This window comes from Vicugna pacos, chromosome 28, assembly GCF_048564905.1.
Source record: "Vicugna pacos chromosome 28, VicPac4, whole genome shotgun sequence".
Taxonomy (NCBI): Eukaryota; Metazoa; Chordata; class Mammalia; order Artiodactyla; family Camelidae; genus Vicugna; species Vicugna pacos.
In genome coordinates this window covers 5,529,221-5,542,756 of record NC_133014.1, presented here as the reverse complement: position 1 = coordinate 5,542,756, position 13,536 = coordinate 5,529,221, and the positions used below count along the sequence as shown (strand labels likewise).

Here is a 13,536-nt window from a genome sequence, read left to right as displayed (position 1 = left end):
CTGAGGCTGGAACCCACAGCTCCTGATGGAGGGTCTAGTCCCCCTCCTCTTTGTCCTGTTATTTTTTTCCCCTTTAATTGCAGTAACAAAAGCATAACATAAAATGTAATCTTAACCCCTTTTAAGCGTACAATTCAGTTGTGTTAACTACCTTCACAGTGTTGTATTACTGTCACCGCCATCCAGCCCCAGAACCCTTTCCATCTTCCCAGACTGAAACTCTGTCTGTCCCGGTTAAACAATAACCCCCTGCTCCCCTGCCCCCAGCTCCTGGCAGCCCCCATTCTACCTCCGTCTCTGCAAGTACCTCATATGAGTGGAGTTATACGTGTTTCTTCTGTGACTGGCCGATTTCACTCAGCATAATGTCTTAAGGTTCGTCCATATTGTAGCAGGTGTCACAATTTCCTTCCTTTTTTTAAAAGTGAAAAAATAAATTTTTTTAATTCGTTATTTTTATTTTTTATGTTTAGAATTTCCTTCCTTTTCAAGGCTGAATATTATTTCATTATATGTACTTTTTTTTTCTTTCTGGTTGTTTCTCATTTTTTTATTGAAGTATAGTCAGTTACAATGTGTCCATTTCTGGTGCGCAGCACAATGTCCCAGTCATGCATATCCATACATATATTCATTCTCATATTATTTTTCATTAAAGGTGATTACAAGATATTGAACAAAGTTCCCTGTGCTATACAAAAGAACCTTAAAAAAATCTATTTATATATATAGTGCTTAACATTTGTAAATCTCAAACTCCCAAATTTATCCCTTCCCACCCCCTTTCCCTAGTAACTATAAGATTGTTTACTATGTCTGTGAGTCTGTTTCTGTTTTGTAGATGAGTTCATAGTGTCTTAATAGAATTATGATATTGAGATTATAGTTAGACTAACCAAAAAAAAAAAAAAACCACCAAAAAAAAAAAACCCCGAATTTTACTGAGTTCATTTCTAGTGCAAAAATCTTCTCTAGATCTTACATGAAGTTCTCAGGAATTTTCTGGAATCTGACTTCAGCTGATAAATGATTTCCAAGAGAAGTAAAGAGGGTTTTCTTTATATGAAAACAGTGGCTCTTAGGAAATCATCTCTCCACCTGGATAAGGTTCCCCGGACTGGGAAGTCGGCCCATGTTGGGTCTGTGCTCGAGGACCCACCAGAATCTGGAAGGGTTTGGGCCCCTTTGAAGGGGCGTTGGGAGTTTCTCATTGGTTCTCACTGGCGTTGAAATCAGGCTTGTGGAGGGTCCTTTGGGAAAAACGCAGACTATGTCACCATTTCTATATGACCATTATGATGCAGTACACTTTTTTTTTTGTGCCCCGAGGATTCAAAAGCACCAGGGATGGAAGTATTACACTAGGAAAACGCAGAATTCAACGGGATCGGGGAAATTATTCTTAACTGCATTTACTTTTAGTTTCCTTTTACCTTGACATTTATTATCTCCCCCCCCACCGCTCTTTTAAATCAGAAATGCCTCTTACTGTGATGAAATGTCCGTGGAGCTCAGAGTTCTTGAGAAGACGGAGGTTTCCCGGCCCCTCATCTCCTACCCGCAGGTCCTGCCCCTGTCATCCTCTGGGATGCTGGTTTGCCCTGATCTGAGTGAATTCATCCGAAACAAAACTGACGTGAAGATTCAATGGTACAAGGTACATCTTTACAAACTGCTGTTTAATGAAATTGCATTAGACTAGTCGTAGGAAAGATGGAAGAGAACCATCCTGGAGACAATATGTTCGGTTTAATATTCCTATTTTTTTAACCACTAATTTTAAAAAGGGCCATGATTAATACATTCTATTAGTCTTTATGTGGCTTGAGTAAGGGTCTTTAGATCATGGTTTGAGAAGATAGTGTGAAATGAATGCAGGATAACAGCTGGAGAAAATAACTTTTTATTCTGTCATTTGTCTATAGACATTTAGAGACAAATGCTAAACAACTTTATACACATATTCATAGACTTTTTTTTTTTAAAGTGAGTGATAATTAACCCTTGGGTTAAGGGAGTAAATATAAACACATTTTCCCCTCTTGCCTGGCTGAATAAGGACCATCCTCAGCTCCAGCTCCCTGGCGTAGACCAGGTGTGGGAAACAACGGGGGTGGGGGCAGGGCCCAAACGGAGCTGCCACCTGTGTTTGGATGCCTGCCAGCTAAGGATGACTTTCACTTTTTTAAATGGTAAAAAAAAAAAAAAAAATTAAAAGACTAATATTCATGACACGTGAAAATGATATAAAACTCAAATCTCGGTGTCCATAAGCCACGTTCTACTCTCTGGTTTCTGTGTTTTCATGCTGCAACGGCAGAGTTGAGCAGTTGGACAGAGGCCACGTAGACCGCAGGTCTCAAATATTTACAATCTGGACTTTCCCAGAAAAAGTTTGCCGACCCCTGACACAGACCATAGAACGAGAACTGAAAAGTACAGTTATTTGTTTAAAAATGGGTAGAAGTTCACCCTTTCATCAAAAAATAGGTTAACCAGTTGACTGGCATTGTAACTACAAGATATATATAGAGAATATCACATCTAGGATCTATCAATGTAATATTGGAAACTTTTAAGTGATTTTCCAAGCAAAGTAAGCAGCCACCTCCTACCCGGTTACCGAACAGGTGCTCTCGGTTCTAGAGCAAGAAAAGGACAAGCGAGGGGTTTCACCTTAGAGGAAGGACAGGTTCTGGAACTGACCAGGCTGGGTTTGAAACCCTGTTTCCTCACTGACCTGTGGTGAAGCCTCGGTCAATTATTTCCCCTCTTACACCTGTTCCCTCTGCAAGGTGGCAGTTAGTCAGTCACTCCCGCTCCTGGGATGGTCTGGAGACGAAACGGAGCACAGGGCGTGAGTGAAGCCCCCTGTGCAGGGCCTGACGTGTAAGTGGTCCTCAGTACAACAGGTGCACAAGGAAATCATGGCGGCGCGTGAGAATATTTGTTCCCTCCCTGAGAAGGCTAATTATTACCGAGTACGTGCTGTGCCCAAGTCTGCTCTAAACTCCCTGGTTTGGAACCCAGTGCACCAGGGGCTGCTCACATCTCCGTCTTTCAGATTAGGAAACAGACACAGAAACACAAGGAACTTGCCCAAGGTTACGCAGCTGGGAGACGGTGAAGCCAAACCTCTAACCCAGGAGGCCAGACCCACATACCTGTGCCAGGCCCCGTGCTGGAAGGGCTGCGGGGCTGGGCCCTCATTGGTTTTTTCATGTTTGACCACTCACATTAGGAACAATGAATTCTCTCCTTTTAATTAAGTATGGTTTTACGCTCTGAGCCACGTGGCTGACAAACTATTTCAGTTATGCCTGTTCCCATTCAGAGGGAGACTCTGACATGACTCAAGGTTCTATTTGACTCTTGCAATCATCATGGTTTTGAAAGAGATGTTCCTGAGAACACTTTGTGCTCGGTGGGGATGTCTTCTCAGATCCGCTCAGCTTCTCCTGTTCTTGGAGGTCTGGCTCCAGAGGGTTCTGTTCTGTAGAACCCGCAGTACCTTTAGTCCAGATGAGAAGTGTGGCCTCATTTCTCACACTTGGTATTTTGTCTTACAATTTTTTTCTCCATCTCTCCTGACTGAGAGAATTGAAATGCTTTTAGAGTGATCCCTGCATCACCATGGCTGCGTGGTTGCACCCCTTCCTGGGTATCTCCCGAGGTCTATAGGCAGCAGCTAAGGCTATAAATATATTCGCATTTTATCTTAAATTTTTAAAAATTTTTTAACACCTTTATTGTAGTATGATTCCTGTACAGTGAACTACATATACTTCAGAGGTCCAATTGGATGAATTTTGATGAGATGTATAATATATGTGTATTTTAAACAGGCTACTTTGTCAAAGAAGATAGCTTCTTTTCTTCCCATCGTGCCCAAGCAAATGTATCTTAAACATCGTGATTAACCCAACCCGGCCATTTTGTCTTATATGCTAACAAATTCCCACTCCTAAAAAACGCAGTTAACAGTTTATGCCAAAGGACAGTGTTTGCAAAGTAAATACCAGGGAAGTTCTTGGGTTGCAAATTCAAGAGTGACTGATGATACTGATGCTGCGGGTAGCTTTGGAGTTGTAAATTAGGACACAGTGTAATTTTGGAAACTGTTTTCCCTTAAGGATTCCGTCCCGTTGGAACAAGACAACAAGAAGTTTGTAAGTGTGAAGGTAACTTCGTTACTCATGAACAGTGTGTCTGAGGAGGATGCGGGCTATTACAGCTGTGCCATGACGTTCGCCCACGGAGGCAAGCAATACAGCATCACCAGGAACATCAAAGTCCGCGTCAACAGTGAGTACTCGTCCTCAGGGCACCTGTCCAGCCTGGATCAGTGACAGGCATGCAAGGGAGGAACTGGGGTTCACGAGGAGTTCCTTCGTGTGAGAGGAAAACAGATACAGCTTCTCTCCGGGCATCAGGCTTGTGAGACGTGTGTGGCACATGGACAGGTGGGCAGCAGGGGGTTATCATGAGAACAGGTGAGTCCCTGGGTAGCTGGCAGGGTTCTGAGTCTGAGGCTAAGACACACATCCCTAGAGGGGGCCAGACAGTGGTTCGCTGGTCAGGTCCCTTTGGAAGGCAGGGCCAGGCATCAGAACACGGCTGCCATGATGGTGTGTTATTCTAGGATTTTTATTGGATTCTTTAGTTAGAAGGCTATGCCTTGGCATATCTGGTGAAAACTGCCCCTTTTTTGGGTCTTCCCCACGCATGTCAAGTTGCCCTTGAAAGCAGGATTTTCACTAGTGAGGGCTCTCGTTGGTTTAAGTGAGTTCTACCTGAAAACAATGCTGTGAGCAGCCCTGCTGAGCCGTCAAAGGTGCTCTCCATTCTTCCATGCTGCCTGCATGCTGGACGTCAGGTTTGGGGAAAGGGCCCCACAAGGGCTGAAGTCCCGGCCCCCGCCCTGGAAAGGACACCGCTTTTCTTTGTCTTTCTTTTTGAAAAACATTTACTTGTTATTGTCTTATTAAATTATTTTATTTTGGTGGGGTTTAGGGGGAGGTAATTAGGTTTATTTATTTTTGGAGGAGGTGCTGGGGATTGAACCCAGGACCTTGTGCATGCTAAACATGCGCTCTACCCCTGAGCTACACCCTCCCCCCCTTTATTTTGTACACTGAATAACTACACAACTGGAGTCTTTTAAGGGCATTTCAGAGCCCTTGGGAACCCTCTCAAAGTTAAATAATTGGTCTATGAGGGGAAAATACTTTTTCTCCCAGAGAGTCAGTCTGATCACAGGGAAAATCTTGTCTCCCATGAACAGAAACCTCTAGATTATTTTCTGTGACTGTCTTGTCAGGATTCATTCATACCAACTCCTTGTTCCCCATTAGTGGGGATCGCAGACACTTCATGACTTGGAAGGGGCCTCGAATTATCCTGTTCCTGTGGTACCGCCCGGGAACACGAGGGGGCGCCAACCTCCGAGTTATCTTGTGTGATGCCCGTGCTCTATCTCAGCGGGTCCCAAGGGTGGTTCTCCGCCCCCGCCGCAGAGGCATCACCTGGGTGTCATTAGGCGCGCAAGATCTCAGACCCTCATCCCAGACCTACTGAATCAGAAACAATCAGTGATCTGGGTTTGGCAGCGCCCCCTTCCCCCCAGCCCCAGGTGATGCCGCTGGATCCTAGAGTCTGCGACCCAGGGGCTTATCTCGTTCTTGCGGGCTCCTCCCCTCTTGGTTCTCCAGCCTCCGGGGTGGCAGCCTGGTGGCTGTGAGGGGACGGAAAGACTCCCGGTCACGGTGGAGAAGCCAGTTGCTCCTTGGGCTCTCTTGTGATGCAGCCTCATGCCCACTCCCGTTAGGGCTTCAAATGCTCTTTAGGGAAAGAGGTGAGGATGGAGCAGGGGTGGAGACAGAGGCCCTTCATCCACCCCCAAGCTGTCCTTTTTGGTCCAGTTCAGGTGCCCAGTTTTTTCAAGCTGCTAGGAGACCCGCCTGTCGGGAAGCTGGGTTCTGATTTCTCCCGAAGGAGTCCATCTCTTCAGGGAACCAGACCTAGCCGCCCAGGGGGGGCACTCCATGTACCACTCAGTGTGGGGTTAGCATTGCCAGCAGGTGCTTCCCGAGCCCCTTGTTTTTTTTCATTTTTTATGTTTTGGGAAGTGACTCCAGTATTCTGTGGCAGGCACGTGGGGCCGTGGGGATGGTGTGAAGAGCAAGATTTCGGGGCAAGGAGACAGGGGGCGAAAACCTCTCCTGTGGACTTTGTGAACATACCTATGAAGAATGCACTCAGGAAGCCAGGGAGGGGAATGGTTAATTGTTATCACAGAGCAAAGAACATCTGTTGGTGGGATGTGTGTTTAACTCTGGCTTCTTCCAGTAATCTCTCTTCTGGGAAAAGCACTGGCCAAAGACGCTCAATTTTGTGGAGAGCCGGTTTCCTCTGCCAGGCAAAGGCCGAGGCTTACAATGGCTGGCCCTCCTGTAAGGGATACTTTCGTTAATTAGCTCAACAATAGAACTTGACCCTCAGCTGGACATGAAGGCGTTTCCTAATTGAATCTCTTTCCCTCATATCTTTCTCAGAAAGAGAAGAGGCAATTCCTGTGATCATCTCCCCACAAGAGACCATATCGGCTTCGCTGGGTAAGGACTGTGTCACCCGAGGGGGCCCCGCCATCCCCGGGACCCCTGTGTCACTGTGCCAGCCCCGTGGCGTGCAGATCCTGGGTGGAGACCCCACCCCAGGGTGAGAGGCTGAAATGACAAATGTGAGGGAACGCTTCCCTTTACTGTTAGACATGGCACTGATTGAAAACAAGTACACTTTGCTCCATGGAAACCCTACCTCCAAAAGTCTCAGTGTAAAATCAGAATGTTCTGGTAGCAGTGATTAGTGGTGTGAAAGGACTAAACAGTGTGGCGTCCCCTACAAAGTCAGTTCCTGCAGTGTGTTTAAAATAATCTACCAACACTTGATTGATGCTCGGCACCTCTCTAAGACCCCGATTGTAAAGTGAGCCGAACGGCGCCCGCTGGCCTCCACCCCGGAAGACAGTTCTTGTCACAGCAGCTGGTCAACGGGTCAAGGGACAGCATGGAATGGTCAATAGGATTTTCCATTTTTCACCATTTTTTTCCGCCATCCCGACCAGCACACACTTTCTTACTGAACATTGCTAAGTTGAATAAGATGCCATTCGACCCTGACGTGGACCCTGTGGGGAGGTCTTGTCTCACTTCTCCCGTTTTCCAGAGGGAAAAGCTGCCCAGGGCGTCACCATGGCTCTGTGTCTGTGTAAAAGTCACTGGCGGGTTGGGCTGGGGTTCAGACTCAGGCCTGTGTGTCTGTGAGGCTGGACGCGTTTGCGTATGTGTTTCTGTCGAATGGCTCTGCAGGAGTCGTGCTGGGTGAGGACACCCTGGCTGCAGACTTCACTCTCTCTCCGGGCCTGGGTTCTGATGTTTGATGCACTGCGTCTTGCCGCCACAGGGTCGAGACTGACAATCCCGTGCGTGGTGTTTCTGGGGGCCGGCATCCCCGTGACCACCATGCTGTGGTGGATGGCCAACAGCACCCAAGTCAAGGACGCCTACCAGGGGGGCCGTGTGACCGAGGGGCCGCGCAAGTAAGTGGGCGGAGATCTCCCTTCTTCTGGACAGAGCTGCTGTGAGACACCTGTCGGCTTCACCCTTCCTCGTAGAGACAGTGTCCTAACCCACCGATCCACAATGCACATACCACATTGCAAATAGTATTTCTGATTCCAAACTGTTGAATTTTTTTGAATCTTAAACAACGAATTTTGCCCAGAAGTGCCACCTGTCCTTGAGAGCCATACTTCCTACGTAACTGTACGTGTTGCATCTGATGCTTGGCATTGGGGTTGCTTTTTTTAGCTGTTTGAACGTTTCTTTCTTAAATTTTTGCAGTATTGAAAAAAAAAAAAACCTTAAGATATTTTCATTCCCAGCTCTGCAACCTGAGTGTCAAACATTTTCGCAGCCCTTAGAAGGACTCCGAAACAGCCACAGCTGCTGAGAGCCCCTGTCCCCCGTTTCTCAGGTAGCTGTGGGCTGTCCGCAGTCTTTAAGGAAGTTTCCTGTGAAAGAGAGAATTCTGTCCTCAGAAGCATTCGTCTCTGGAAAATGTTTTCTCACCGTGAAAGCAGAACATGCAGACTTTGTAAATGGGAACCACTTGCGTGCGAGGAAGGCCGACCATCCAATGTTCCCAATTATAAAGTATTTTTAAAATGATAGCTTCAGTACTCTGAATTTGCCTGAACTTTTTGCTTGCCAAATTTTGGTCTTTTTTTTTTTTTTTGAAAGACCTATCACAAAAGGTCTTTCTGGATGCAAGTGAGTGGATAGAAATGATGTGTGGTGCGCATGAATGTGTGCTCGCAAATCCTCGTTGTGAGAAGCCTGGGCAGAACGCACATGCCCCGTGTCGGCTCACTTGTACCGGAGGTTGGCTTCAAGGAGCCTATTTCTCCCCCATAAATTTAAAAAAAGAAATAGTCCCTGTGGCTTCACATCAATGATATTTTTAGTCATACTAATAGATAGCCATGAAGCAACCTCAGATTCCTGTGACATTACACATGGCAATTGTGCTGTAAGACACTCTCCCCGCCACCCCCCACCCCCGGCCCGTCTGTAGCCGCCCGCCCTGAATTTGGGAGTGAGGACTGGCAGCGAGCGGGGAGGCGAGGAGACACGGTGAAGTACGGGATTCCTGGAAACTCCCTACCCTCCAACATGCAAATGATTTCTTGGTGATACTGTCCAGTTTCCCAAAACTAGACATTTTGATTCCCACTACTGGTTCTTTGTTCATCAAAGGCCTTAGCAAGTGATTTTTTTTTCCCGTAATCCAATGTCAGCTGGTGTCCTCCTTGTAACAAGTGTCCGATCACAGTGACTGACACCGTCAGTGTCACCCCAGGCTTCAGGAACAGGTTAGACATTCTCCCAAACGAGTAACAGCTATAATGGCAGGAGCTGCTAACCTGATGGATCTCGAAATCAGTGCAAGAAACAGGCGCTGCCTTATTGAGAACGTGCAGATGTCGGCGCCGCAGACACAAGCTGGCCTTTGACGCTTTAAATGTTTTCTCGCTCAGGGAGTACTCACAGAATAATGAGAACTACATTGAAGTGCCACTGATTTTTGACCCAGTCATCAGAGAGGATTTGCACACCAATTTTAAATGTGTTGTCTCTAATACAGCGCATTTCCAGATGCTACGCACCACAGTCAAAGAAGGTACGTGTTTTGGGGACACTGAAGGGGAAAAGAAGATGTAGGGTGTTCTAGGACGCTGAACAGAGCCACTGGTTCTCCAGATGGCGACTTAGGAGGGCCCTGCGTTTCCTGTTAGAGAGCAACCCCCCTCCTTTTTTAAATGATTTCTTCGGCAGGGCGGAGGCCGGCTTTGGGAGATTATACTCAAGAATTTTATAGAGGAAGCTGATTTTTTTTTTTTGGAAAAAAGAAAATGGTTCAGTGACAGACTTGAAAAAAAAATGTGGTTTTGCCTGGACCAGCAGGACCAGCTGTGCTTCCCTGATGCCTCGAGGACGGTGGGGTATTTCCCATCCCGAGGTTGAAAACCCTCATCCTTCAAGAGCTGGGGACTGGGAGGTGCCCGGGGCCCAGGCAGCTTTAGGGGTAAAGCCACTGTCATCAGGGAGTGAGGAGCAATGTGGAGCCACATCAACCCAGTGCTCGTTGAAGGACATTTGAAAAAGAGGAGAAAAACCTGATTTATCATTTTGACACAGTGATTTTTAAAAAATGAATGCTATTTAGCTTTGTTTTTTTTTTTGCGGGGTCAGAGGGCAGGTAATTAAGTCTACTTATCTACATTGTTGGAGGTAGTGGGGATTGAACTCAGGACCTCGTGCACGCTAAGCAGGCACCCTACCACTAAGCTGTACCCCCTCCCCTGCAAAGTCATTTCTCCTCAATGTTGAAACACCGACTCAGGGGAATGCAGTCTGCTGAGCCCAAAGGGAGGATAAGAAGGGAAGAGCCAAAGCCATCCCCAGCGGGAAGCTCACCCTGCCTTCTGGGCAGTCTGTACCACCTGTAAACACAAATGGCTCCACGTTCCCCGTATTTGCAGGGAAGGCAGCTGCAGACAAGCTTTTAACTGGGAAGCTGAGGGTCTGGGTAAGCCTCGGGGCAGGGAGAACAGCGCAGCACCACCTCTCTCCGCCTGTGGTCTGTGCGCCACCAGCATCCCCCAGCTGAGCGGATCCCTGGGCTCAGCCCAGATCTACCTAGATTCTCTGCGGTGAGGCCAAAGACTGCAATTTAGCAAGCTCCTTTCATATTAAAGTTGGAGAGCTGTTGTCCTAGGACACTCGGGCAAAGGCTGATGTCCCAGGTCAGTTCCCTGAGTGAGTTGGTGGTGGCACAGGCTTGGAAGTGGAGGATTCCACGGAAAGCTGAATGCACCGCTGGGCTTCAGATGAGTGACCCAAAGGAAGCCGTGGCTGGTCTGGTCCTGATGCTGGGAACCTTCAAGCCTTTCTAGGACCAGGGCCCTGTCCCTGTGTGTCCTTCCCTGGCTTGGCTGTGACTGATGAGCAGGCACAGCTGGAAAGTCTTTTGCCAGGACTGAGAGGGGCCTCCAAAGGGCTGCTCAGAAAATATTAAAGCTTCACTCGCTTTGAAGCCGTGTGGGATTTTAAGATGTAAAAATCATCTGGAGAAACGGTCTGAGGTTGTGTTGATTCCTGGATGCCTGCACAGACTAGCATAAATAGTAGCTTAGAAAGGTAGAATTCTGGCCTCCTAGTCATCCGTGTTCTTGTGTTTACTTGTTAGCTTTTTATCCACAGTTGCTTCTTATATTTTCAGAACACAGACATGCCGAAGAGTAGAAACAATCTTGAAAATGAAAGCTCCTTTAGTCAATGTTTTTCTTTTCCTTTGTTACTTGATTGGATCCTCATGACACCCACGCTTACCGGGAAAGGGCACGTGGTCGCGCCGCAGCTGCTGGCGGAGGCCCCGACAGACACGTCCCAGTGGGTGGAGTGAAGCCAGACCATCGATCCCTGCTCTATGCTCTGTGTGGCTTCTGTCAGATGCACTTCTGTTCTACCTTGCTTTTTCCGTAACGCCACAGATACCATTCTCAAGTATCCTTAATCTTGGTGTGTGGGCCATACTTTCTGAAAAATCAATACATATTAGGAAAAAAAAAACAAAAACAAACCCAAAACCTCTCCAATTCTTTCTTCTCTGTCAATTGAGCTGCAGTGACTTGGTGGTGGGAGAGTGTTCACCCGTCATGTGTCTCTATTCTTCCAGCAGCTGCCACGTTCTCCTGGGGAATTGCGCTGGCCCCCCTGTCCCTCATATTCTTGGTTTTGGGGGGAATATGGATACACAGACGGTGTAAGCACAGAACAAGAAAAGCCTGTGGTTTGTTGGAGTTAAAGACTGGCCATCAAGAATCCGCTCCATGTAAAGTAAAGGAAATAAAATAGTTCAAATCAAACAGTAACAATAAACAATATCATTTCGTACAGAAGTGGTTCTGCTTTTTGAGGGACTCTATTCTTTTCTTCGGTTGTTTAACAGAACTGCTGTGTTAATAGTGGGTTTGTAGTAAAAGATTGAAGGGTTCGTGCAAAATTTATTCTGAAACCAAGTTACTGGAGCCAGTGTGCATGTGCGTGGGCATGAGGCGCCCTTCAGCCTGGATAAGAGCTGAAAGCACCTGAATGAGTTTTAAATTTCATTCACTCATTCATTCATTTCACAAAAATGTGTTAAAAGTCTATTTGGGTTATGCTCTATGGCAGGTCTTAGAGTTACAAAGATAGTTAAGTCATAATTTGCCTTTTGGGAAGATTTTGGAACTGGAAAGGATGATTTAGAAATACTGAAGAAGAATCAGCAAGCATTTGTAAGTTTTTTTTTCCCAAAAGGATGATCCAAAAAATAACAATTCAATAGACAAGTCAGAAAAATACATGTTAGAACATATTAGTGAACTGAGAAATAGATTTGACTTCATAACAAAACTTCTGAGAATGAAGAGAAGGGGAGAGTGTCAAGATAATTGCATCCACATTGGGGAAAATAATCGGAGCCTCTTATGTAATATGCTAAAAATAAATTCCAGCTGAATTAATGAGTTGAATTAAAAAATCAAAGAACAAAGGAACCAGCCATAAGGGCTACCCAATGACTTCTCTACAGAAACACTGCTTGCCAGAGGGGAGTGGCAAGATATATGTGAAGTCTGAAAGAGAAAAAGCTGCAACCCAGAATGCCCTACCTAGCAAGATTATCATCTAGGATAGAAAGAAAAAGAATTTCTCAAGCAAAAACTAAAAGAACACAGCAATACTAAACCTATCCCAAGAGAAATATTGCAAAGTCATCTCTAAATAGAAAAGCGAAAATCTATAGAAAAGAGAAACTCAGAAGCAGAAACGTGATTAAAATCAGCAGCAAGAGAATAAACTGGAAGATGTAAAAGAGGACAACAAAATCAAAATGGGGACAGGAGAGCGGGAAAATGTATATTTTTTTTCTTTCTTTTTAGAATGTCTTGGAGTTTTTTAGAATACATTTGAGCTTATATTGCCAGTCTAAAGCAAGTAGATATATAGTAATGGGTTAATATACTTGAAAAACAGGATAACCACAAATCAAAAACATACAGTCACAGAAACCAAAAAGAAAAGAAATCAGCATAATATAAGAGAAAATCATTAAATCACAAAAGGAAAAAGAAAAAAGAACAAAGAAGAAATACAAAATCAACTGGAAAACGTTTAAAATGGCAATAAATACACATCAATAATTACTATAAATATCAATGGACTAAATGCTCATTCAAAAGACAGAGTGGCAAGTTGGATAATGAAACAAGAGCCTTCAATATGCTGCCTATAAGAGACACATCCTGAAATCATTTGGAATTACAAAAGATCCAGAATTGCCAAAGCAATACTGAAGAAAAAGAATGAAGGTGGAGGCATAGCCCTCCCAGACTTCAGACAATACTACAGAGCTACAGTAATCAAAACAGCATGGTATTGGCAAGAAACCAGACATATGGATCAATGGAACAGAACAGAGAGCCCAGAAAGAAAGCCACACACCTACAGTCAATTAATCTTCAACCAAGGAGGCAAAATATACAATGGAGAAAACAGTCTCTTTGACAAGTGGTCTGGACAAATCTGGATGGATTTCTGGTTGGGAAATCTGGACAGCCACATGTAAATCAATGAAATTAGGACACTCTCTCAAGCCATACACAAAAATAAACTCAGAATGGCTTAAAGACTTAAATATAAGACAAGAAACCATAAACCTCCTAGAAGAGAACAAAGGCAAAACATTCTCTGACATAAATCGTAGCAATGTTCTCCTAAGGCAGTCTACCAAGGCGAAAGAAATATAAGCAAAAATCAACAACTGGGAACTAGTAACTTAGATGCTTTTGCACAGCAAAGGAAACCATAAACAAAATGAAAAGACAACCTATGGACTGGGAGGAACTATTTGCAAATGATGCAACTAACAAGG

The 13,536-nt window shown here is 45.3% G+C and overlaps 1 protein-coding gene across 2 annotated transcripts in view; it reads left to right on the top strand.

The window, feature by feature from the left end:
• Nucleotides 1-11,528, top strand: part of IL1R2 (interleukin 1 receptor type 2) — a 37,159-nt gene extending 25,631 nt beyond the window's left edge. Inside the window, exons 6-11 of one of the 2 annotated variants that reach the window (XM_031691976.2) lie at nt 1,477-1,657; nt 4,134-4,305; nt 6,555-6,614; nt 7,462-7,597; nt 9,098-9,240; nt 11,302-11,528. In XM_031691976.2, coding sequence (XP_031547836.2) covers nt 1,477-1,657; nt 4,134-4,305; nt 6,555-6,614; nt 7,462-7,597; nt 9,098-9,240; nt 11,302-11,477 — 868 coding nt within the window. In that variant the 3' untranslated portion in view covers nt 11,478-11,528. Of the gene's footprint in view, nt 1-1,476; nt 1,658-4,133; nt 4,306-6,554; nt 6,615-7,461; nt 7,598-9,097; nt 9,241-11,298 lie in introns of both variants that reach the window. The other variant, XM_015238748.3, reaches the window with a different exon arrangement.
• The last annotated feature ends 2,008 nt before the right edge of the window (nt 11,529-13,536 follow it).